The sequence below is a fragment of the Ylistrum balloti genome, unplaced genomic scaffold (genome assembly GCF_031769215.1).
Source record: "Ylistrum balloti isolate Yb309-2 unplaced genomic scaffold, AGI_CSIRO_Ybal_v1 Utg370742, whole genome shotgun sequence".
Classification (NCBI taxonomy): domain Eukaryota; kingdom Metazoa; phylum Mollusca; class Bivalvia; order Pectinida; family Pectinidae; genus Ylistrum; species Ylistrum balloti.
The window spans coordinates 341765-369736 of NW_026782437.1; the positions used below are offsets into that span (position 1 = coordinate 341765).

Here is a 27972-nt window from a genome sequence, read left to right on the forward strand (position 1 = left end):
AAAGTATCTCTATAAACAATATAGTGTATCGTTATCCAAAATTTTATTGTATGATAGTTGGTGTATGTACCTATTTACAGAGCCTGTTTATATGTCTCGTTTGTATTATAATGAATGAACTATTTGATTAATAATGAATGCATTATTTGTTTGAGAAGGAATGGATTACTGATTCGATAATAGTAGAACTGGACCATAAAATAGTTGCAAGTCTTTCTAAAGAAATTGTAGAAAATAGTTTTCTTCCAACCAACTTTATATCAGATACCTTATCATTGATCGATTTAGTCATAAATTTTTCTTTTTTTATTTATTTTTTTGCGAAAGCAAAAACACCAGGAAGAACATCTTGGTAATTTGTCACGTCCAAGTGATGCCAATATCAATACTACAGATTTTCTTACGTGAATTTCAGAAAATTTAAAGGGACTTAATGGTTTTTTTCCATGCAAGCATTGTAATACTTGAAGACTCTTCATAAAATCATAACACACTCTGAGAGAAATTGTTAAAGATTATTAACTTCAAGCTAATGCTATTCATCACTCGCTTTTTCAATCGGAGATGGCCAAGTTCATTGTGTGAGCTTGTGAGCCTTCTAACTCACCATTTTGATATGATTACTTACTATGTGTAATTATGAAATTAACCAAAACTTAAATTACCAGCCATGTTTCAATTCTTACTTTGTAAAATGACCTCTTGTTTCACGCTATATGCATGATAGGGCAAAATTCATTAATTTCAATTATTCTGAATCTAAAATTGCATGCTCAAAGACATTCTTTACACTCTCCAACCAATAATGTTATGAATTAGTATTGGGTTGCTCCTATTTTATTTAGATATTTTATGTTGTTAAGAAAATGGTTATACAAACTTTAAAATATCATTATAAACAGAAAGAACACAATTTCAAACAGATATTTAAATGTTATATGCTTTTATCAGTTATAATTTGAATATCTAACCATTTAGTCCCTCTAACACAAAATGAAGCAGCTGTGATTATATCAAAACACATGACTATCTGCAAAATACACAAAATATACAAAAACAATGTACTTTTTCAGCCCTGTAGCATATTTTTGTTTAAAGAAACTATTTTAAAGGAAATGTTTTTAATTATTTAATGGAATTTTTTTCCGGTCCAAAAACAAAGTGGTCATATATGATAAATTAGATTCTGGATATAATTGTCCTTTGTGGAGTATTATATTTTAAAGACAAGCCCATTTTCATGTCCTGGTGATTCAAATTATTACTGTGTTATTGTTTTCCCCATTTCTGACAAGGGGCAATAACATAATTGCCCCATAGATATACATGTTGTGGCATTGATCACAACCTCCAGTAATATCATGTGATTCTGTGCATTAAAAATTGTCATGTAATGCTGTTCATAGATCATGATTAAAAGTTGATTTTTGCAAAATGAAATGGACATAATCTACATTATGGCTGTACATCAAGTACATAGTGTTGTGTTTTTATGAAAGTTTTATCATTATCATGAGTTTAATCTTTAGCTCGATAAAATTCAAAGTTAACTGTTTTTAAGTAATTCTTATTATGGTTATGAATTATTTGACATAAATCAGAATGACATAATCATGGAGACTTGTGCTGTTGACATCAGATTTCAGCAAGCTTTTACAGGAAGGAAGCAGTTTGCAAATACCAAATGCTGAATTCTTAATGATGCATTTTACTGATTATGTTATACCGAGTCAGAGGTGTAAATATATCTGATATGTAGCAGGTCTAGATGGTGTTTACCTGGCTGTCATCTATTCAAGCAGACTATAAATGCATTTTGGTATGGGTGCCCTTTTCATGAATAACATTAATTTTGGAGGATGAGACCAATATTACTGGGGGACATTCTGGAATAATCTTTCATACCCTTAAGAGGTTAAGTCCATTATTCTGTAGGATATTTTTGATTGATTTATATTAGACTGCAGAACCATGCATATAGCTGAAAAGAGAGACGTTTAAAAAAAATTACCTTCTAAGAGTTTTCTAGTTGCCATATTTTCTCCATGTAGTGAATTGTGTTTTGATAGTTGGTCAGTCTTGTGGGTGTATTTTGTACTTTTGATACTGGAGTAATGTTATTAAGATATTGGCCAATCTTGAAACAATTAGTATTATTGTATTAAGGTGACCAGATTCAGCAAGGCATTCAGATCATGGTAACTTGATAGATTGAACTGGACTCGTATTCAAATGATATTAACCAGATCAGAATCAACAGGGCTGTATATAGATTGTATAAACAAGATCAGAATCAACAAGGCTTTCAGATCAGAATCATCAGGACTTTTAGATTGTATTAACCAGATAAGAATCACCATGGCTGTATTCAGATCATATAAACCAGATTAGATTCATCAGGGATTTCAGATTGTATTAACCAGCTCAGAATCAACAGGTTTCTACTATGATAGTATAAACAAGGTCAGAATCATCATTGAGTTAATCAGATTATATTAACAGGATCTTCAAAATATCCTGTCCCTCAGCATGTCAGCGGTTAATAGATCTTGGATGTCTTGAGCAAATTATGTACTTCATATTGCACATATGGATTGGGCATATTCTGTGGGTGCAAAGAGGAATTCTTTGATTTTGAATAACATGATTAATACAATGGGATATTTTAAGCCGAGAGGAAAGTTGGACATCAGTTGCTAACTAAACTGACAATACATAATTCCTTAAGCACTAGAATATTGTACCTTTTTATGTAAATAAAATTACATTATTATTATGTCAGATGAAATTGTGTTTGGTTTGCCAAGTCCTGTTTCGAAGGTGATTTTTTAAAGATGTGTTCTATTCTGTTACCGAGGTATGAAGTTTGTTGAAACGTGACTGTTGCTATGTGTTCATGTATGGTGGTGCATCAAATGTCAAAGTTCATTTATATATGATTATATATGGGCAGATGCTAATGAACATTATTTGCTACTATCGTAAAAACAGGATATATCAGTGCCTATGTGTATGAACACTTGCGGTCTGTGAAAATGGAGGATAAAAATATTATCCTAAAAGGGCAAAATGAACATGAGGGGAATTGGTGTATGATTCAGGGGTGAAAATATTTTGGTATATAGTAGTTTCTGAGTTCATAATCAGAAAAAGACAAGAAAAAAATGGATATTTATGTAACTGTCTATCATGTAGAAAAACTTGATGAGATATTATGTTCAGACACATAAAATCACTTTCGGAAAAAAACTACATGTATTGTAATACATACGTTCATAAAGTAGAAAAAAAACAGCTGCTATCTATTTTACACAGATTTTTTTCTTAAAGATAATGTGCACTGCTTGTCTATGGAAAATATTTTATTTATTCTTCAAGGTCAATTATATAAGCAACTTCTTATGTATTACAACAGTACAAAGTTTACATTTTATTTCCAACTAATACTGTGCAGCCTTTGTATATTTATGGTCCTGTATTTAATGTCATATTTTGTCCTAAACAAAGAATTTTATTGTTGTTCAATTATTTGTCAACAAATTTATGTAGTATATACATATGTTAAAGATAAACCTTTTAAATCCCTGTCAAGTATGATTTTGAGAATTTACGAGTTATACGTTTCTTTTGGTTATTGCGAGGAGTGATTTGTGATGTTACAGGTAGTCTTGTATTATATGAGAGAAATTTTCTGTGACAATAAATACCTATCATCAAATATTAACAGTTGATTAACTGTCTTTGCTTTTCTCATTTCAAACATTTTGTATTGCTAATTTTGAACAAACATTTGGTAAAAATGTGGTCAAGGGTAAAATGGTAAATAGCATTGATTTACACATTAATACAAGTCATATAAGTTCTACGTTTTGGAATAAAATTTTTATGGTTTATAGTACTCCTGAAAAATTAAAGGTTTACAACAACAATTTTAGAAGAAAGAAACACAATTTTGAAAGATCACAATATTAAATAACAATAGGTCCATGGGCCTTAACGGTCATCTAACAAAAAAATACAAGATTTCAAATTTTGAACTTGAGAAGTCGAAAATGTGTTTTCAAGATGGCGGCCATGTTGGATTTCAGACCAACCCGAAATTAAGAAACTTTGGTCAGGATCATGTCACGACCATTTCTTGTAAGTTTCAGCTCAATGACAAAGCAAGGTTTCACTATAGGTTACAATGTTAGAAAGAAAACTACATGGACTGGCATCGTACAGCGTTAGCAAGACTCTACTGATGCTGATCCTCGATGTCATCAGAAGGCATTTATAGGTCCAATCTTGCTCATGTTTTGGATAGGTGTAGTTTGTTGCTCTTTCTTCAATCAGTTTGAAATGTGAGTAAACAGTTGCAACCAGCAGTATGGCCCAACATAAAACCAGTAGGACAAGGATGTATATTAGGTGCGGTACATTTAACAAAAATTATGCAAGACTCAAAAAACTTTTTGTAATCTCCTCGTAGTTGTCACAGTCATAGAATAACAACACTGTTAAAGGTCATTAATCATGTGTTATCATTAACTGATTGCAAATTGTAGAAATCAGCATAAATATTTTTTGAAATAAGATTTACAATTTTGAGACAGAATATTTTCTGTACCGAGAAATTTTTCTGATTTAAAAAACAAAAAAACATTATGGCAACATACTCCTAATCCAACTCCAATTCCATAAACATAGGACAAAGTACTGTATTATCAAAAGAAAGATTTACGTGGAGAGCAAAACCAGGTTCTAAAAGTAAGCATCTTCTGCTTCACTGATGACACGTAAACCCTGGGTCAAAGTAAGTAATGTCAGGTTCTCAAATGAGAACGAGGTATACAAGAATGGAGCCAACAGGCAAGCTAATGAGCATCAAACCGTTCAAAGTAATGAACACAATTTAAAAAAACTATGGCTAAGGAGTTTTACATATGGAATATGGATCTTTTGCTAAAAGTGACGTTTGGTGTACGGTATAGGTTCTAGAGAAAAAGGAAGGATATAGAAGGCACATAGGGAGGGTAAATAAGAATGATGAATAGGGTAGATAAATAGGTATGGTGATTAGGGAAGGAGAGGTATGGTGAAAAGGTAGGGAAAAGAGTTATAAATAGGGTAAATAAATAGGTATGGTGATAAGGGAAGGAAAAAATGTAGGGTAAAGAGGTATAAATAGGGTAGATAAACAGGTATGGTGATTAGGGAAGGAGGAGAGGTATGGTGAATAGGTAGGGTAAAGGGGTATAAATAGGGTAGATAAACAGGTATGGTGATTAGGGAAGGAGAAGAGGTATGGTGAATAGGTAGGGTAAAGGGGTATAAATAGGGTAGATAAACAGATATGGTGATTAGGGAAGGAGAAGAGGTATGGTGAATAGGCAGGGTAAAGAGGTATGATGAATAGGGTAGATAAATAGGTATGGTGAATAGGGAAGGAGAAGAGGTATGGTGAATAGTTAGGGTAAGTATTTATGATGAATTGGGAAGGCAAAGAGGTATAATGAATGGGGAGGGAAAATAAGTATGTTGAATAGGGAAGAGGTATGATGAATAGAGAGGGTACAGCGATGAGGAATACATAGGGAAAATAATTGATGCATACAGAGGTTACACAGGTATGATAGATAGGAAGGGTAACGAGGTAAGATGAATAGGGAAGATCAATTGGTATACTGAATAAGGAAGGAGAAGAGGTATGGCAAAGAGGTATGATGAATGGGAAGGAAAATAGGTAAGGTAAATAGGAGGGAAATAGAGGTATGATAAACGGGAGGGTAAATAGATATGATGGATACTTTTGGTAAAGAGGTATGATGAATGGGAAGGAAAATAGGTATGATGAATAGGGAAGGAGATGAGGTATGGTGAATAGGAAGTTTAAAGAGGTATGATGAATAGGGAGGGTAAAGAGGTATGATGAATAGGCAGTTTAAAGAGGTATAATGAATAGGGAGGGTAAAGAGGTGTGATGAAAAGGGAGGGTTAAGAGGTATGATGAATAGGGAGGGTAAATAGGTATGAGGAATAGGGAGGGTAAAGAGGTATGATGAATAGGGAGGGTAAATATGTATGATGAATAGGGAGGGTAAAGAGGTATGATGAATAGGGAGGGTAAATAGGTATGATGAATAGGGAGGGTAAATAGGTATGATGGATAGGGAAGATAGATTGGTATGGTGAATAGGGCAGTTGAAGAGGTATGCTAAATAGAGAGGGTACAGAGGTACGATAAATAGGGATGGTAAAGTGGTATGCTAAAAAGGTAGGGTAAGGAGGTATGATAAAAAGGTAGGGTAAGGAGGTATGATAGAAAGGTAGGGTAAGGAGGTATGATAGAAAGGTAGGATAAGGAGGCATGATAAAAAGGTAGGGTAAATAGGTATGATAAAAAGATAGGGTAAATAGGGATGGTAAAGAGGTATGATGAACTTGGCGTAAGTAGAGCAGAAGTACTGACATTTTCAATTGCAATCTTTAAACACTCATGCATTGTATAGAATCGTGAAAAGTAATATCGACGGCATGGTCCAATATTGGTACTGGATACAACATCAAGTACATCACAGAAACCGAAAAAAAAAAACAAATACAAGGTAATTAACTAAAACCGAGAACGGTAGTGTGTACTGAGGTACTTTGTTAATTCCCTCAGCCGATATAAGGGGAAATTTTGTTTTATGAAAAATGGCGGTTAAAACATATCCAAATTGTTTTATAGAAATCTCGGTACGGTGTGTACGGTTGCCACTGAGCATACCGAGATTTCTACAAAACATTTTTGATAGCTGAATATACATAGCTGAATATACATGCTGTACATCATAGACGAAGTGGAGCTAAAGGAACTGGCATGGGGCATGTCTATGATGTACAGCACCTCAAAATTATCTGTAAAACCTTCACCATCTGTGATAATGGATTTGTCTTATTTTTTAAGATTTATCTGATATTTTCACCAACTTTGCACCTTGAGTATGCAATATATCATTACCAAAAGAAAATTTATGACCACAGAATGGACTTCCCAAAAATGATTGTTAAATGGTTAATTAGATGAGAAGCTAGCGACCATAGATTTAATGGAACTTGCACAATTGGATGATGTGCTATCACTTTCGAATTCAAACGGGACATCGGAAAGGCCATGTCAAAATGTTCCGAACGTGTTGAATGTTGAAGTACTGTTGGTTTCTTATAATGAAAGCAAACGTTTCATGAAACAAGATCTTTTAAGGATGCAGAATGCGTGACAATCAGAATCCACATAAAATGATGCATGATTTTTTAAAAGTATTTTGAAAACGATTAGAAGCTCTGACAGGATTATTTTAGTTATATGCAGGTATATTAATCATAGCTGAATTAAAGAAATGTGTTTGAGATTCATGTTTTTTTCTCTCTCATTTTTCCAAAAAATTTCCAGCAATGTTTTTTTTTTATTCAATTCATTCGAATAGTGGCACTGTTTAGAATAAACTATCTAATTATCTGATTGATTAAATTATTGGGCTAGTGCAACTTAATATTTGATTAAGATTTTGACATTTCTTTCTATTAATTTTGAAGTTTTAAAAACTATGCCGAAGAGTCATAGAGGAAAGAAACAACTATATGATGTAGTTTTATTCATCATTTAGCGCACCTGCATCTAATCGTAACTTTCTATTGAAATGTGCTGTTCACTACTGTGTATATTGTACAATTGTGATTTGATAAATCGGGAGGATAAGTGGGTATGTTGAACAGGGAATGTAGATACGTATGTTGAATAAGGAGGGAGAGTAAGTATGTTGAATAGGGAGTGAAAAATGTATATATTAGATAGGGAGGATAAAGAGGTATGATAAAAAGGTAAAGAGGCATGATAAATGGGGAGGTAAGTAGGTGTGAAGTATAGGGGCTGTAAATATGTATGGTGAATAGGGAGGGTAAAGAGGTATGATGAATAGGGAAAGAGAAAAGGTATGGTGGATAGGCAGTTTAAAGAGGTATGATGAATAGGGAGGGTAAAGAGGTATGATGAATAGGGAGGGTAAAGAGGTATGATGAATAGGCAGTTTAAAGAGGTATGATGAATAGGGAGGGTAAAGACATATGTTGAATGGGGAGGGTAAAGGGATATGATGAATAGGGAGGGTAAAGACATATGTTGAATGGGGAGGGTAAAGAGGAATGTTGAATAGGGAGGGTAAAGAGGTATGATGAATAGGGAGGGGAAGGACATATGTTGAATGGGGAAGGTAAAGAAATATGTTGAATGGGGAGGGTAAAGAAATATGTTCAAGTGCATGGGTGGGTAAATGGGGATGTCGAATGTGATTTTTCTATTTGTAGATGTTACTGTCTGTAGATATGTAATGAGAGAGTAATATGTGTGTTTTTATGTTTGTACATTTTGTATTAGCGAATATATGTGTTCTATTGATTACGTTGCCTGTCAGGAGTTTCTTCCCACTGAAAACTGTTACGTATACTTGCCCTTAACATACACATAACAATGTTGATATGATTTAAATATCGTCATTTACTGCCTGGTGTCTGACTGCGCAAGGTAAACACACATGGTATTGCACAACCGGAAGTTATATTTATATAAACGAAAATGCTGACACAGGTATCAAGTCCAATTGGGGTGGAGAACACGAATTAACTTGTCCGGGATTCCTGGTCCAATGCGCATGCGGTAGGGTTATTATTAAAGTATTTCCCCAGATTGAACCAATAAGAACGTCTCGCGCCGGTATATATATAAATTACCAGTGCAGCTCAGACTTCAGTCAATACAGATCTTTTAAACATCAAGGTGAGTAATAACACTGAATTTGCTATCAGATTGACACTGTTACACCGTTTTATCTTAATGTAGTACGCATACTCACTTTTCTAACAATGTAAACAATAACATGTTTACACGATCTAAATTATAAATGTTAGACTACAGCCGGGTGATTGACAACAGCAATATACTTGTTGTTAGTTCATGTTATCTATATGAATATTTTCGCTACAGCGCTACGTCATTAAAGGTGATCCTTGGACCCAGAACACTCGCCAATTGGATATGCTAATTTTTGCTTAATGAATGAATCAGTAACCACAAACTTCGGGTCAATTTTAACCCTACAGATTTTTCAATTAATCTATAAGCTTTACAATTTTTGGGAAATCTGAAATACATAATTATTTTACATCAGCGTGCCTGTCAAAATTCACAGTAGAAAATTATTTTCGAAAATTGATAAGTACACCGGTGTTAGAACTCTTTCTGTTTATTTGAATGTAATTTTCATCGACATGATTTAAAATGAATTATTGATTCTGTTTTTATATCCCATCACCATTCAATTATATGAACTAACTGTACAAGCTAACCAGTAATCACCATTATTTTTATCTCCATTTCTTCATAAGCTTCCAGAAGGTTTAGATTTACGCTAAGAGCAATTAGTAAAACAATAGACAAAGCTAAGTTAGATTTCGGTGTTTAAGTTTATTATTTCTTACAATGTAGATTTGAATTATATTAACCTGTTTTGTAGTTTGTAATGATGTCGATAATGATATGGTATTCTAGTATAATGTGTAATATCTGCGTAAACACTCATTGTGATACCTGCTGCAAGTATAACTGGGATGATGTTTATAAATGGTTTTGTTGTCTATTGAGATAAAATTGTTTCCGGTTATAGGATTGCACTACAGTACTGTTTTATAGTTTCGAAATGTACCGCATTTATTTTTGAATTCAAATCTTAAAATCAATTACTTTTCACATTACACGTAAAATTAGGTCGGTGAGAAAAAGGTCACAGAAAAAAAAACCTGTTCATTGACATGAGATATAATTTGATTGTTTGAAAACAATTAATCTGTTGCTCAAAACTGACAGTTAATAAAATGTTGATATTTAACATCTGTTAATGTCCTGATAATTATCTCTTTAAGATGCCAGCTATCAAGAGAAAAAGTACAGAGGTCAGTATGGCAAAGAAACCAAGTCTTCGACGGGACAACACTCTGACTCTAGAATCATCAGACGACTCGTCCCCTCTTAGTTCCTCGAGGTCCGTGAGACGCAGTACCTCAAAATTATCCTCATCTGTCTCCACACTTAAACGGAAAGCGACGCTGGTATCCGAAGGATCCGGAATCTATTCATCCGTAGTCGCTCTTAATTCTGGCTCCAGTGTCGGTAAAACAGCGAGTTTGAAATCAGCTTCCGTTGGAAAGGGTTGCGATGTCATACCTGTTTCCCCTTCGCTTTCTAAAAAAGCAAGTGGAAGTAAAACATCAGCAGCAGTTGATACATTACGTAAGTCTGTTTCTGAGTTAAAAGATCTAATGGAGACCACTTCATCAGTGAAGAGTTCCTTGTCGAAGAGAAAATCATCTCTTGTGAAAGAACCATCTCTGACGAAAACATCACTTTCCAAACGGAAGTCCAGTATCCCTGATGTGAATACCAGTAGCAATTCCACCACAACTCCACCACTACCACCCGGTGGTCTCCTAGAGATCGCCATTTCATTTGATACCACTGGATCTATGTACGGCTGTCTAGAGGAAGTTCGTGGAAGAATCAAAGACATGGTTCAACGACTTCAGGCCGATATTCCAGGAATCAGAATAGCAATTATTGCACACGGAGACTATTGTGATGTGGATAATTACATTGTGAAATGGATTGATTTCGGGGCAACTGTTCCAGAGCTATGCGAGTTCGTGGAAACAGTTTCGCGCACCTGCGGTGGAGATGCGGACGAATGTTACGAACTCGTGCTTCGAAGGGCAAGGGAGGTATTATCATGGACACCAGGAAGCCAACGCTCTCTAGTTGTAATAGGGGATTGTGCACCTCATGAAGTTGGGTATTCATATAACGGTTTTGTGAACGACATAGATTGGCGTGTGGAGGCTCAAGAACTAAACAAAATGGTAATTGTCCTTTAATAAATGATCAATGATATATAGCCTTTTGTTGTATACTTATATATGTAAATAAAGCATCATGCGTTAGTATTTTGTTAGTACAGTACTTCAGTTTGAACATTCTTTATCAAAAAAAATAATGGGTTTAGTTTTGAAGTTTGAATGTTTGTCCAGTAATAATAAGATAAAACTTTAATTTATTTCAGGGTGTCAAGATATACAGTGTTTGTGTCAACGCCATACCGCTACTTTTTTATAATGTGATAGCAAATAAGACAGGTGGAAAAACAATCCCTCTTGCTAGTTTCGGAATTCTGTTTGACATTCTGATGTCTATTTGTTACAAGGAAGGAGGACCAGACTTGTTTGAGGTAGGCACATCATTGATCATCATTCACCATTGTTGACCAATTAATAGATTTTAGATAACCATTTTTAATTAAGCTGTTGATACCGTTTGAAAACCTACTGCATTGGCAATTCAGGTTAAGATATTTATGCTGCTAAAATAAATAGTATTTGAGCTATATATTAATATGAAAAGAAGGTAATACTATCATAACTATTTTACAGGCTTATGAAGCAGAAGTGAGGGAAAGAAACAAACACAAGACAATGGACACAGCGCTTGAGGGAATGTTTACCTCTCTCGGGGGTAAGAAAAGTAGCTTCGGATTAGCCCCAGCATCACACATAGGGACCGGACTGCCAGCATTCAAACCATTGACTCTTCCAACGGGAACGGCTGGAATGTTTTCACTGGGAAAACCAACGACCCATAAGATAAAAACTGCCAAGAAAAATAAAACTACAAAGAAACAAACTAAAATTACAAAAAAGACAAAGGTAAGAATCTAAAAAATTGTCTTTACCCTAAATATAGATAAACCATAATGATTATATTTAGGGGTACTTGATAAAAAAAAAACAGATAAAAAGAAAAAAAAATACGTAGCTTAAGAAAACTTCGGTTTGAAAAATCAGTGATTTCTATTATCTAAATAAGGCCCAGGGAAAAACTGGAATGGTGATTTTGAAATTGTTTTACAGGAAAGAAAAAGTAGAGGAAAGTCTGGAGGACGATTCAACAGGGAAAGTCTTACACACGCGAAATTTACAAAAGGACCTCTGAAGCGACTGGTATGGTCAAAATGGATGTTGGGGATTTCCAAAACCCAGTTTGCGAAAGCTGACGGACATGACATCAGCTTCACTCACCGCGATTGGTGTGACGCCTTTTGTAACAAAGGTATACTTACAGCGGACGATGTGAATGGCATTCCTGCAGTGTATGAGTTTGCTGTTCGTTTGTCTGGAAAGAAGAAACTGTACCCAGTGTTCTACAAGGTAACCACAGGAGTACCCAAGGGCAGTAATTGGTTAAACTATCTCCTCTCACAGAAAAGGGTTCGCAACGTCATCAAAGATGTGGTGAATACTCACGCTGACGTCATGGTGAGGAAAGGCCAGTTTAAAACGAACAGATCTACATTCATTCAGAAAGTGTCACAGTTGATGTTTAAAAAGTATGACTACGCATGGGTAGGACATAGAGACAGAAAGATGAAATTCCGGAATCTCAAGCGATGTGGAGTTCGGATTTCCAGCGATTCATACTGATCGTCATCCGTCAGCAAGGAGACAAATGGCAGCAATAAAACACCAGTTTGACGTTATTGTCATAGGTTTATATGCCTCCATATCCATTATGCTCTTGTTTTTAAAACTGAAGAGAAATTAACATCATGTATTGTGGTTTTCTGATATAAGAAGTTAATAGTTATTTTCTTTGACATTTATGCTTAATATATTTGTATCCTCCTTTTGAAACAAACACGCCACGTGCTAACTTTTCCGTACAATAATGGACATCACGTTTACACCTTTTACTTTACCAATTGAAATTTGAAGTGAATCCGTCAACGTTTATAAGTTTTGGACCCGGGACTACAAGATCGCTCCATCTATTATAATTTTTTATCAGAACGTTTAGTTTCTTTAATTTAGTTATTCAGCAGCCACTTGGCGATTAACTTTGATTTGGCTACAAGTTCAAATTTTGAACATTTGTCTGAATACATAAAGCCATTGTTACATGTCAGGTAAATATTACAAAACATCGATTCCTGTTTTATGACATAAATGGTCTTTATTTATTTTCTTTTATTATTGTTATATATATATATATATATATATATTATGTATGTGTAAAGGATGGTAATGCAGACATATTGTGTTTTATAGTGTATTGTTTTATCTTAGTATAGAAATAAATGTTTTTTATTGTTCATGTAAAGTTAAGGTTTTATTCTATTTTCTTTCAGATAATGATTTCCCAATGAAATAAGAAAGAAACTATTCGTTTTCAATTAAGTTTTTACTAACTTCTTGCTATCAAAAAGCTAATGTGAACATTTCTTGCGATACGAATATGTTTTCTACCACATCAATGATACATCAATCCTTTTCTGTTTAAACAATCTGGTCGTATACAAAAAAATTGGTAAATCAGCCACCGGGACATTTCCAATTATTTGGTGCCAGCTAATAGGTTTTCGCTCTTGTATCCTTACATCACTAAAATACATATTTGAACAACTTTAATTAAACGTTTCATTCTTCAATAAAAATGATAAAACAAGCTCTGTCCACTTGATAGAGGAGTCGAAGGCAGCACGCCTCCTTGTAATGGGTCTGTTTGGACTATTTAATCTACTGCGACTGTTTACACACACACACACACACACACACACACACACAACTACTACTGTTTACACACACAACTACTACTATTTACATACACAACTACTGCTGTTTACACACACAACTACTACTACTATTTACACACACAACTACTACTATTTACATACACAACTACTGTTTACACACACAACTACTACTATTTACACACACAACTACTATTTACATACACAACTACTACTGTTTACACACACAACTTCTACTGTCTAACGTGTTGAAAAACTGTGGTTTTGGTTTCTTACAATGAAGGCAAAACGTTTCCTGAAAAAATATCTGTCAAGGATGCAGAATTCGTGACAATCAGAATCCACACAAAATGATACATAATTTTTGAAAACAATAACAAGCACTGACAGGAACATTTTAAGTTATATGCGAGTATGAAAAAATGCTATTTAAACATTGATAATTGGGTAAAAATACAACATAAAATCTAAAAAATATCTATCAAAGCTAAATTATTGAAACGTGTTTGAGATTCATGTTTTTCTCTCCATAAAAGTATTTTTTCAAATCATTTTCCAGGAAATATTTTTTGATTGATTTCATTCGAATAGTGGCACTGTTCAGAATAAATTTCGGATGTATGAAAATTATCTAATTGATTAAATTATTGGGCTAGTGCAACTTATAATTTGATTTAGAATTCGACATTTTTTCCCTATCAATTTTAATTTTCTTCTGTAGCCTATAAGTTTTTAAAGAATATGCCGAAGAGTCATAGAAGAATGAAACAGTCGTATAATGTAATTTCGTTCATCATTTAGCACATCTGCATCTAATTGTAAATTTGTATTGAAATGTGCTGGCTACTACTGTGTATATTGTACAATTGTGAGTACGTTTGTTAAATCGGGAGGGTAAATGGGTATGTTGAACAGGGAATGTAAATACGTATGTTGAATAAGGAGGGAAAAGAAGTATGTTGAATAGGGAGTGAAAATGCATATATAAGATAGGGAGGATAACGAAGCATGATAAAAAGGTAAAGAGGCATGATAAATGGGGAGGTAAGTAGGTGTGATATATAGGGGCTGTAAATATGTATGACGGATAGGGAGGATAAAGACATATGTTGAATAGGGAGGGTAAAGAAGTATGATAAATAGGGAAGGAGAAAAAGTATGGTGGATAGGCAGTTTAAAGAGGTATGATGAATAGGGAGGGTAATGAGGTATGATGAATAGGGAGGGTATAGAGGTATGATGAATAGGGAGGGTAAAGAGGTATGTTGAATAGGGAGGGTAAAGAGATATGTTGAATGGGGAGGGTAAAGAGGTATGTTGAATAGGGAGGGTAAAGACATATGTTTAATAGGGAGGGTAAAGACACATATTGAATGGGGAGGGTAAAGACATATGTTGAAGTGGGTGGGTAAATGGGGATGTCGAATGTGATTTTTCTATTTGTAGCTGTTACTGTCTGTCGATATGTAATGAGAGAGTAATAGGTGTGGTTTTATGTTTGTACATTTTGTATTAGCGAGTATATGTGCTCTATTGATTACGTTGCCTGTCAGGAAGTTCTTCCCACTGAAAACTGTTTAGTATACCTGCCTTTAACAGCGTACATACACACAACAATATTGATATGATTTAAATATCGTCATTTACTGCCCGGTGTCTGAATGCGCAAGGCTACACACATGGTATTGCACAATCGGAAGTTATATTTATATAAACGAAAATGCTGACACAGGTATCTAGTTAAATCGGGGTGCAAAACACGAATTAACTTGTCCTGGATTCCTGTTCAATGCGCATGCGGTAGGTTTATTATTAAGGTATTTCCCCGTCCTGCGTCGGTATATATATAAATTATACAGATCTTTTAAACATCAAGGTGAGTAATAACACTGAATTTGCTATCAGATTGACACTGTTACACGGTTTTATCTTAATGTAGTACGCATACTCACTTTCCTAACAGTGTAAACAATAACATGTTTAAACGATCTAAATTATAAATGTTAGACTACAGCCGGGTGATTGACAACAGCAATATACTTGTTAGTTCATGTTATCTATATGAATATTTTCGCTACGTCATTAAAGGTGATCCTTGGCCCAAGAGCACTCGCCAATTGGATTTGCTAATTTTTGTTAGTGAATGAATCAGTAACCACAAACTTCGGGTCAATTTTAACCCTACAGATTTTTCAATTAATCTATAAGCTTTACAATTTTTGGGAAATCTGAAATACATAATTATTTTACATCAGCGTGCCTGTCAAAATTCACAGTAGAAAATTATTTTCGAAAATTGATAAGTACACTGGTGTTGGGACTAACTGTCCACGCAAAGCAGTAATCACCATTATTTTTATCTCCCCTTCTTCATATGCTTCCAGAAGGTTTAGATTTACGCTAAGATCAATTAGTAAAACAATAGTCAAAGCTAAGTTAGATTTCGGTGTTTAAGTTTATTATTTCTTACAATGTAGATATGAATTCTATTAAGCTGTTTTGTAGTTTTTAATGATGTCGAAAATGATATGATATTCTGGTATAATGTGTAATATCTGCGTAAACACTCATTGTGATACCTGCTGCAAGTATAACTGGGATGATGTTTATAAATGGTTTTGTTGTCTATTGAGATAAAATTGTTTCCGGTTATAGGATTGCACTACAGTACCGTTTTATAGTTTCGAAATGTACCGCATTTATTTTTGAATTCAAATCTTAAAATCAATTACTTTTCACCTTACAATCAACCACGTGAGCTTCAGTTCAAAATTAGGTCGGTGAGAAAAAGGTCACAGAAAAAAAACCTGTTCATTTACATGAGATATGAATTTATTATTTGAAAACAATTAATCTATTGCTCAAAACTGACAGTTAATAAAATTTTGATATTTAACATCTCTCAATATCCTAATAATTATCTCTTTAAGATGCCACCTATAAAGAGAAAAAGTACAGAGGTCAGTATGGCAAAGAAACCAAGTCTTCGACGGGACAACACTCTGACTCTAGAATCATCAGACGAGTCGTCCCCTCTCAGTTCATCAAGGTCCGCGAGGCGCAGTACCTCAAAATTATCCTCATCTGTCTCCTCACTTAAACGGAAAGCGACGCTGGTATCCGAAGGATCCGGAATCTATTCATCCGTAGTCGCTCTTAATTCTGGCTCCAGTGTCGGTAAAACAGCGAGTTTGAAATCAGCTTCCCTTGGAAAGGATTGCGATGTCATACAGGTTTCCCCTTCGCTTTCTAAAAAAGCAAGTGGAAGTAAAACATCAGCAGCAGTTGATACATTACGTAAGTCTGTTTCTGAGTTAAAAGATCTAATGGAGACCACTTCATCAGTGAAGAGTTCCTTGTCGAAGAGGAAATCATCTCTCGTGAAAGAACCATCTCTGACGAAAACATCACTTTCCAAACGGAAGTCCAGTATCCCTGATGTGAATACCAGCAGCAATTCCACCACAACTCCACAACTCCACCACTACCACCCGGTGGTCTCCTAGAGATCGCCATTTCATTTGATACCACCGGATCTATGTACGGCTGTCTAGAGGAAGTTCGTGGAAGAATCAAAGACATGGTTCAACGACTTCAGGCCGATATTCCAGGAATCAGAATAGCAATTATTGCACACGGAGACTATTGTGATGTGCATAATTACATTGTGAAATGGATTGATTTCGGGGCAACTGTTCCAGAGCTATGCGAGTTCGTGGAAACAGTTTCGCGCACCTGCGGTGGAGATGCGGACGAATGTTACGAACTCGTGCTTCGAAGGGCAAGAGAGGTGTTATCATGGACACCAGGAAGCCAACGCTCTCTAGTTGTAATAGGGGATTGTGCACCTCATGAAGTTGGGTATTCATATAACGGTTTTGTGAACGACATAGATTGGCGTGTGGAGGCTCAAGAACTAAACAAAATGGTAATTGTCCTTTAATAAATGATCAATGATATATAGCCTTTTGTTGTATACTTATATATGTAAATAAAGCATCATGCTTTAGTATGTTGTTAATACAGTACTTCAGTTTGAACATTCTTTATCAAAAAAATTAATGGGTTTAGTTTTGAAGTTTGAATGTTTGTCCAGTAATAATAAGATAAAACTTTAATTTATTTCAGGGTGTCAAGATATACAGTGTTTGTGTCAACGCCATACCGCTACTTTTTTATAATGTGATAGCAAATAAGACAGGTGGAAAAACAATCCCTCTTGCTAGTTTCGGAATTCTGTTTGACATTCTGATGTCTATTTGTTACAAGGAAGGAGGACCAGACTTGTTTGAGGTAGGCACATCATTGATCATCATTCACCATTGTTGACCAATTAATAGATTTTAGATAACCATTTTTAATTAAGCTGTTGATACCGTTTGAAAACCTACTGCATTGGCAATTCAGGTTAAGATATTTATGCTGCTAAAATAAATAGTATTTGAGCTATATATTAATATGAAAAGAAGGTAATACTATCATAACTATTTTACAGGCTTATGAAGCAGAAGTGAGGGAAAGAAACAAACACAAGACAATGGACACAGCGCTTGAGGGAATGTTTACCTCTCTCGGGGGTAAGAAAAGTAGCTTCGGATTAGCCCCAGCATCACACATAGGGACCGGACTGCCAGCATTCAAACCATTGACTCTTCCAACGGGAACGGCTGGAATGTTTTCACTGGGAAAAACAACGACCCATAAGATAAAAACTGCTAAGAAAAATAAAACTACAAAGAAACAAACTAAAACTACAAAAAAGACAAAGGTAAGAATCTAAAAATTGTCTTTACCCTAAATATAGATAAATCATAATGATTATATTTAGGGGTACTTGATAAAAAAAAAAAAAAGATAAAAAGAACAAAAAAATACGTAGCTTAAGAAAACTTCGGTTTGAAATATCAGTGATTTCTATTATCTAAATAAGGCCCAGGGAAAAACTGGAATGGTGATTTTGAAATTGTTTTACAGGAAAGAAAAAGTAGAGGAAAGTCTGGAGGACGATTCAACAGGGAAAGTCTTACACACGCGAAATTTACAAAAGGACCTCTGAAGCGACTGGTATGGTCAAAATGGATGTTGGGGATTTCCAAAACCCAGTTTGCGAAAGCTGACGGACATGACATCAGCTTCACTCACCGCGATTGGTGTGACGCCTTTTGTAACAAAGGTATACTTACAGCGGACGATGTGAATGGCATTCCTGCAGTGTATGAGTTTGCTGTTCGTTTGTCTGGAAAGAAGAAACTGTACCCAGTGTTCTACAAGGTAACCACAGGAGTACCCAAGGGCAGTAATTGGTTAAACTATCTCCTCTCACAGAAAAGGGTTCGCAACGTCATCAAAGATGTGGTGAATACTCACGCTGACGTCATGGTGAGGAAAGGCCAGTTTAAAACGAACAGATCTACATTCATTCAGAAAGTGTCACAGTTGATGTTTAAAAAGTATGACTACGCATGGGTAGGACATAGAGACAGAAAGATGAAATTCCGGAATCTCAAGCGATGTGGAGTTCGGATTTCCAGCGATTCATACTGATCGTCATCCGTCAGCAAGGAGACAAATGGCAGCAATAAAACACCAGTTTGACGTTATTGTCATAGGTTTATATGCCTCCATATCCATTATGCTCTTGTTTTTAAAACTGAAGAGAAATTAACATCATGTATTGTGGTTTTCTGATATAAGAAGTTAATAGTTATTTTCTTTGACATTTATGCTTAATATATTTGTATCCTCCTTTTGAAACAAACACGCCACGTGCTAACTTTTCCGTACAATAATGGACATCACGTTTACACCTTTTACTTTACCAATTGAAATTTGAAGTGAATCCGTCAACGTTTATAAGTTTTGGACCCGGGACTACAAGATCGCTCCATCTATTATAATTTTTTATCAGAACGTTTAGTTTCTTTAATTTAGTTATTCAGCAGCCACTTGGCGATTAACTTTGATTTGGCTACAAGTTCAAATTTTGAACATTTGTCTGAATACATAAAGCCATTGTTACATGTCAGGTAAATATTACAAAACATCGATTCCTGTTTTATGACATAAATGGTCTTTATTTATTTTCTTTTATTATTGTTATATATATATATATATATATATTATGTATGTGTAAAGGATGGTAATGCAGACATATTGTGTTTTATAGTGTATTGTTTTATCTTAGTATAGAAATAAATGTTTTTTATTGTTCATGTAAAGTTCAGGTTTTATTCTATTTTCTTTCAGATAATGATTTCCCAATGAAATAAGAAAGAAACTATTCGTTTTCAATTAAGTTTTTACTAACTTCTTGCTATCAAAAAGCTAATGTGAACATTTCTTGCGATACGAATATGTTTTCTACCACATCAATGATACATCAATCCTTTTCTGTTTAAACAATCTGGTCGTATACAAAAAAATTGGTAAATCAGCCACCGGGACATTTCCAATTATTTGGTGCCAGCTAATAGGTTTTCGCTCTTGTATCCTTACATCACTAAAATACATATTTGAACAACTTTAATTAAACGTTTCATTCTTCAATAAAAATGATAAAACAAGCTCTGTCCACTTGATAGAGGAGTCGAAGGCAGCACGCCTCCTTGTAATGGGTCTGTTTGGACTATTTAATCTACTGCGACTGTTTACACACACACACACACACACACACACACACACAACTACTACTGTTTACACACACAACTACTACTATTTACATACACAACTACTGCTGTTTACACACACAACTACTACTACTATTTACACACACAACTACTACTATTTACATACACAACTACTGTTTACACACACAACTACTACTATTTACACACACAACTACTATTTACATACACAACTACTACTGTTTACACACACAACTTCTACTGTCTAACGTGTTGAAAAACTGTGGTTTTGGTTTCTTACAATGAAGGCAAAACGTTTCCTGAAAAATATCTGTCAAGGATGCAGAATTCGTGACAATCAGAATCCACACAAAATGATACATAATTTTTGAAAACAATAACAAGCACTGACAGGAACATTTTAAGTTATATGCGAGTATGAAAAAATGCTATTTAAACATTGATAATTGGGTAAAAATACAACATAAAATCTAAAAAATATCTATCAAAGCTAAATTATTGAAACGTGTTTGAGATTCATGTTTTTCTCTCCATAAAAGTATTTTTTCAAATCATTTTCCAGGAAATATTTTTTGATTGATTTCATTCGAATAGTGGCACTGTTCAGAATAAATTTCGGATGTATGAAAATTATCTAATTGATTAAATTATTGGGCTAGTGCAACTTATAATTTGATTTAGAATTCGACATTTTTTCCCTATCAATTTTAATTTTCTTCTGTAGCCTATAAGTTTTTAAAGAATATGCCGAAGAGTCATAGAAGAATGAAACAGTCGTATAATGTAATTTCGTTCATCATTTAGCACATCTGCATCTAATTGTAAATTTGTATTGAAATGTGCTGGCTACTACTGTGTATATTGTACAATTGTGAGTACGTTTGTTAAATCGGGAGGGTAAATGGGTATGTTGAACAGGGAATGTAAATACGTATGTTGAATAAGGAGGGAAAAGAAGTATGTTGAATAGGGAGTGAAAATGCATATATAAGATAGGGAGGATAACGAAGCATGATAAAAAGGTAAAGAGGCATGATAAATGGGGAGGTAAGTAGGTGTGATATATAGGGGCTGTAAATATGTATGACGGATAGGGAGGATAAAGACATATGTTGAATAGGGAGGGTAAAGAAGTATGATAAATAGGGAAGGAGAAAAAGTATGGTGGATAGGCAGTTTAAAGAGGTATGATGAATAGGGAGGGTAATGAGGTATGATGAATAGGGAGGGTATAGAGGTATGATGAATAGGGAGGGTAAAGAGGTATGTTGAATAGGGAGGGTAAAGAGATATGTTGAATGGGGAGGGTAAAGAGGTATGTTGAATAGGGAGGGTAAAGACATATGTTTAATAGGGAGGGTAAAGACACATATTGAATGGGGAGGGTAAAGACATATGTTGAAGTGGGTGGGTAAATGGGGATGTCGAATGTGATTTTTCTATTTGTAGCTGTTACTGTCTGTCGATATGTAATGAGAGAGTAATAGGTGTGGTTTTATGTTTGTACATTTTGTATTAGCGAGTATATGTGTTCTATTGATTATGTTGCCTGTCAGGAAGTTCTTCCCACTGAAAACTGTTTAGTATACCTGCCTTTAACAGCGTACATACACACAACAATATTGATATGATTTAAATATCGTCATTTACTGCCCGGTGTCTGAATGCGCAAGGCTACACACATGGTATTGCACAATCGGAAGTTATATTTATATAAACGAAAATGCTGACACAGGTATCTAGTTAAATCGGGGTGCAAAACACGAATTAACTTGTCCTGGATTCCTGTTCAATGCGCATGCGGTAGGTTTATTATTAAGGTATTTCCCCGTCCTGCGTCGGTATATATATAAATTATACAGATCTTTTAAACATCAAGGTGAGTAATAACACTGAATTTGCTATCAGATTGACACTGTTACACGGTTTTATCTTAATGTAGTACGCATACTCACTTTCCTAACAGTGTAAACAATAACATGTTTAAACGATCTAAATTATAAATGTTAGACTACAGCCGGGTGATTGACAACAGCAATATACTTGTTAGTTCATGTTATCTATATGAATATTTTCGCTACGTCATTAAAGGTGATCCTTGGCCCAAGAGCACTCGCCAATTGGATTTGCTAATTTTTGTTAGTGAATGAATCAGTAACCACAAACTTCGGGTCAATTTTAACCCTACAGATTTTTCAATTAATCTATAAGCTTTACAATTTTTGGGAAATCTGAAATACATAATTATTTTACATCAGCGTGCCTGTCAAAATTCACAGTAGAAAATTATTTTCGAAAATTGATAAGTACACTGGTGTTGGGACTAACTGTCCACGCAAAGCAGTAATCACCATTATTTTTATCTCCCCTTCTTCATATGCTTCCAGAAGGTTTAGATTTACGCTAAGATCAATTAGTAAAACAATAGTCAAAGCTAAGTTAGATTTCGGTGTTTAAGTTTATTATTTCTTACAATGTAGATATGAATTCTATTAAGCTGTTTTGTAGTTTTTAATGATGTCGAAAATGATATGATATTCTGGTATAATGTGTAATATCTGCGTAAACACTCATTGTGATACCTGCTGCAAGTATAACTGGGATGATGTTTATAAATGGTTTTGTTGTCTATTGAGATAAAATTGTTTCCGGTTATAGGATTGCACTACAGTACCGTTTTATAGTTTCGAAATGTACCGCATTTATTTTTGAATTCAAATCTTAAAATCAATTACTTTTCACCTTACAATCAACCACGTGAGCTTCAGTTCAAAATTAGGTCGGTGAGAAAAAGGTCACAGAAAAAAAACCTGTTCATTTACATGAGATATGAATTTATTATTTGAAAACAATTAATCTATTGCTCAAAACTGACAGTTAATAAAATTTTGATATTTAACATCTGTTAATGTCCTGATAATTATCTCTTTAAGATGCCAGCTATCAAGAGAAAAAGTACAGAGGTCAGTATGGCAAAGAAACCAAGTCTTCGACGGGACAACACTCTGACACTAGAATCATCAGACGACTCGTCCCCTCTCAGTTCATCAAGGTCCGCGAGGCGCAGTACCTCAAAATTATCCTCATCTGTCTCCACACTTAAACGGAAAGCGACGCTGGTATCCGAAGGATCCGGAATCTATTCATCCGTAGTCGCTCTTAATTCTGGCTCCAGTGTCGGTAAAACAGCGAGTTTGAAATCAGCTTCCCTTGGAAAGGATTGCGATGTCATACAGGTTTCCCCTTCGCTTTCTAAAAAAGCAAGTGGAAGTAAAACATCAGCAGCAGTTGATACATTACGTAAGTCTGTTTCTGAGTTAAAAGATCTAATGGAGACCACTTCATCAGTGAAGAGTTCCTTGTCGAAGAGGAAATCATCTCTCGTGAAAGAACCATCTCTGACGAAAACATCACTTTCCAAACGGAAGTCCAGTATCCCTGATGTGAATACCAGCAGCAATTCCACCACAACTCCACAACTCCACCACTACCACCCGGTGGTCTCCTAGAGATCGCCATTTCATTTGATACCACCGGATCTATGTACGGCTGTCTAGAGGAAGTTCGTGGAAGAATCAAAGACATGGTTCAACGACTTCAGGCCGATATTCCAGGAATCAGAATAGCAATTATTGCACACGGAGACTATTATGATGTGCATAATTACATTGTGAAATGGATTGATTTCGGGGCAACTGTTCCAGAGCTATGCGAGTTCGTAGGAACAGTTTCGCGCACCAACGGTGGAGATTTGGATGAATGTTACGAACTCGTGCTTCGAAGGGCAAGGGAAGTGTTATCATGGACACCAGGAAGCCAACGCTCTCTAGTTGTAATAGGGGATGGTGCACCTCATGAAGTTGGGTATTCATATCAGGGCTTTGTAAACGACATAGATTGGCGTGTGGAGGCTCAAGAACTAAACAAAATGGTAATTGTCCTTTAATAAATGATCAATGATATATAGCCTTTTGTTGTATACTTATATATGTAAATAAAGCATCATGCTTTAGTATGTTGTTAGTACAGTACTTCAGTTTGAACATTCTTTATCAAAAAAATTAATGGGTTTAGTTTTGAAGAGCAATCAATGGCTAGTGATATTCTAAATTAAGATATTTAACATATCACTTTTTATTTCAGGGTGTCAAGATATACAGTGTTTTTGTTGGCGGCTTGCCCATGCATTTTTATAAAGAGATAGCAAATGTGACAGGTGGAAGGCTAATTTCTCTTGCTGGCTTTGGAGTTCTGTTTGACATTCTGATGTCTATCTGTTACAAGGAAGGTGGATCTGATCTGTTTGAGGTAGGCACATCACTAACACTTTTGTTATAAACATATTTACCATTACTGACTAATATACAGAAAATTGTCAAAGTTTTTTCTTTTTTACATTCGCCATTTTCCATAAGGCTCCGGGTCATATCTCGTTAGAAGTTTATGATATCTAAATATTGCTATGTATTGTTATTACAAGAAGGTAATACTATCATAACTATTTTACAGGCTTATGAAGCAGAAGTGAGGGAGAGAAACAAACACAAGACAATGGCCACAGCGCTCGAGGGAATGTTTACCTCTCTCGGGAGTAAGAAAAGTAGCTTCGGATTAGCCACAGCATCACACATAGGGACCGGACCTCCATTGTTCACACCATTTACTTATCCAACGGGAATGGCCGGAATGCTTCCATTGGGAAAACTAATGATCCCCAAGATAAAAACGGCAAAAAAGCAAACTAAAGCTACAAAAAAGACAAAGGTAAGAATCTAAAAATTGTCGCTACACTAAATGTAAATAAACCATAATGACTATATTTAGGGATACTTGATAAAACAAAAACAATATGTAGCTTGAGAAAACTTCGGTTTGAAAAACAGTTAGAAAATGTGTTATTTAACAGTTTATGAACGATTTCTATTATCCAAAAAAGGCTCAGAGAAAGAGTGGAATAATGATTTTAAAACTGTTTTACAGAAAACAAAAAGCAGAAGGTCAGGAGGACGATTTAACAGGGAAAGTCTTACTGACATGGAATTTATAAAAGGACCTCTGAAGCGACTGGTGTGGTCAAATTGGATGTTGGGGATTTCCAAAACCCAGTTTGCGAAGGCTGACGGACATGGTATCAACTTGACTCACCGCGATTGGTGTGACGCCTTTTGTAACCATGGTATACTTACAGCGGACGATGTGAACGGCGTTCCTGCAGTGTATGAGTTTGCTGTTCGTTTGTCTGGAAAGAAGAAACTGTACCCAGTGTTCTACAAGGTAACCACAAGAGTACCCAAGGGCAGTCATTGGTTCAACTATCTCCTCTCACAGAAAAAGGTTCGCAACGTCATCAAAGATGTGGTGAATACTCACGCTGACGTCATGGTAAGGAAAGGCCAGTTTAAAACGAACAGATCTACATTCATTCAGAAAGTGTCACAGCTGATGTTTAACAAGTATGACTACGCATGGGTATGACAAAGAGACAGAAAGATGAAATTCCGGAATCTCAAGCGATGTGGAGTTCGGATTTCCGGCGATTCATATTGAGTATCTTTCGCCAGAAAAGAGACCAATTAGATGGCAGCAATTAAAAAGCGTCTACCTGACGTTTTACTTAAAATCATCCGGATCATTTCATATATACATCATATTTAAAAAGTCAAGATTTAAGTTTTCTTAAAATATTGATACTATTTTATATTTAATATTTTTCATCATTCATGATAAATGACACACCGCGTACTAACTGCTCAGTAAAATTATGGACATCACATAAGGATTTAGCTTACAGAAATTTATCACTTCTGGGCGACAATCATCGTTGTGTTTTAGAATTTTATTAATCTTGTTAGAAGTGGAAGTTTGTTTTGTTATGAATACAAAAATCCATTGTTTTCTCGTCATTTAGATCATCATAGATTTTATTTCCTTTGTTAACACGAATATACCTTTGCAAGATGATGCAGTGATATCTGTGTACACGTATAGACCAGTCAATCTACGACAAAAATGGACCCAACCTCCAACTAATTGCAACAGAATTTATTTTGTGTTTTCCTTGCACGTACATATACACATGTCAACATATCAAAAGTCTAGAAAAATCTAAATAGGGCAAAGACTTTAAAATTGATTTTTATTTCGACACCATACCACAATTTTTTGGGGCTTTTGATTATTTGTTTCAGCCATAATCATCATGTTATGACAGAGTCAATAATATTTATAACATGATTTAATTTCATGTCAACCGTATGCCTAGTCACTGAAAGATAATTCAAATATCAGGTTAACATTTTACTAAAAATGAGTATAATTAAATAGACATAATATAACCCCCCCCACACACACACAAAATATAACCTAACACCCCCCCCCGGTCCACACAAATACTTTTCAAGATTTTTTTTTTTCAAGATTTCATTTAGCCACCCAGACACATGAAAATGTGTTCCATGAGGTACAAAAGTAATACCTATTAAACAGCACATGGCAAGATGGACAAAATATTTTTGGTTACAAACTTCGATTACAATTACATTTATAATCAATAATAACTTGGTTTTGTATAAAATGCCTACTTATAGTACTTACACGTATAACACATTAACCTATAGCACTTACTCATTTAACACTTATAACAGTTATTCTTATAGCACTTATACCTAAGGCACTTATACATATAACAATTATACTTATAGCATTTATACCACTTTCACATAAAGCACTTATACTAATAGTACTTAATACACCTAAAGCACTTATACCTATAGCATTTATATTTATACCACCTTCATATATAGCACTTTTAATTATAACACTCAAACCTTTATCACTTTTACCTCTGACACTTACACTTCTAACACTTGCACTTATAGCACTTACACTTTCAGCACTCATAGCACATATACTTATAGCACCTATACTTATTATCAAATTATAGCAATTTTAGTCAATTTCCTAAGGGAAAGTTTAACATTACAGATACTACAGTGTAATAAGTCCAATCCAATACTAGGATTTTGGCGGTAGTACACGAATATTTTACACGAATACGAACAGGTAGTGAAACTCGTCTCCTGTGTTATCATTACACAAATGACATATTCTGTTTTGTTTTGCCACACTATGCCATCTTCCATTTCCAATAGGAATATTTAAATTTGACATACGAAATTTAGTTAAAAACTTCCTATTCATCTCAGATAATTTTACCAAGTATTCTTCAAATCTAAATTCTTTCTTAAACAATAAGTAGGTCTGTCCTGTTGAAGAGAGTTCGGCATCTGAGAACCACTTCTGAACTACTGATCTTGAATACGTTATTTTATAGAGTATCTATAAAAAAACTCTCCATCATTGTTTTTCGTTAATAAAGATGTTTGAGCGACCCGATCCGTCAAAAATCTTTTTTACAAAAGTGATCCATTTAAAACTATGGACTCCTTCAGTACGTAAATTTTGGATCAATTTGTAGAGTACACTACTATGTTTGTTTTCATTGAGTATAAGTCTATTCCAGAATGACAGCATTCTCAATTTAATTTTAATTTCAAGGTGGAATCTTCCAAGCTCCCCATACACCATATAATTTGGGGTAATATTTCTTAATTTTAAAATTCTTTTACAAAATTTGAGATGAGTTTGTTCAATACGTTTGATGTCTTGAAATCCCCATA

At 34.7% G+C, this 27972-nt stretch overlaps 1 protein-coding gene and 2 pseudogenes across 1 annotated transcript; all 3 read left to right on the plus strand.

Moving 5' to 3' along the window:
• Positions 1-9939: 9939 nt before the first annotated feature.
• On the plus strand, positions 9940-12371 carry LOC132557936 (uncharacterized). The gene is given in 5 exon segments (XM_060222465.1): positions 9940-10929; positions 11130-11294; positions 11497-11769; positions 11995-12280; positions 12283-12371. Coding segments are annotated over 5 exon segments (1803 nt in total).
• A 4208-nt stretch (positions 12372-16579) lies between these two features.
• Positions 16580-19021, plus strand: LOC132557937 (uncharacterized; annotated as a pseudogene).
• A 4205-nt stretch (positions 19022-23226) lies between these two features.
• On the plus strand, positions 23227-25768 carry LOC132557938 (uncharacterized; annotated as a pseudogene).
• Positions 25769-27972: the final 2204 nt, after the last annotated feature.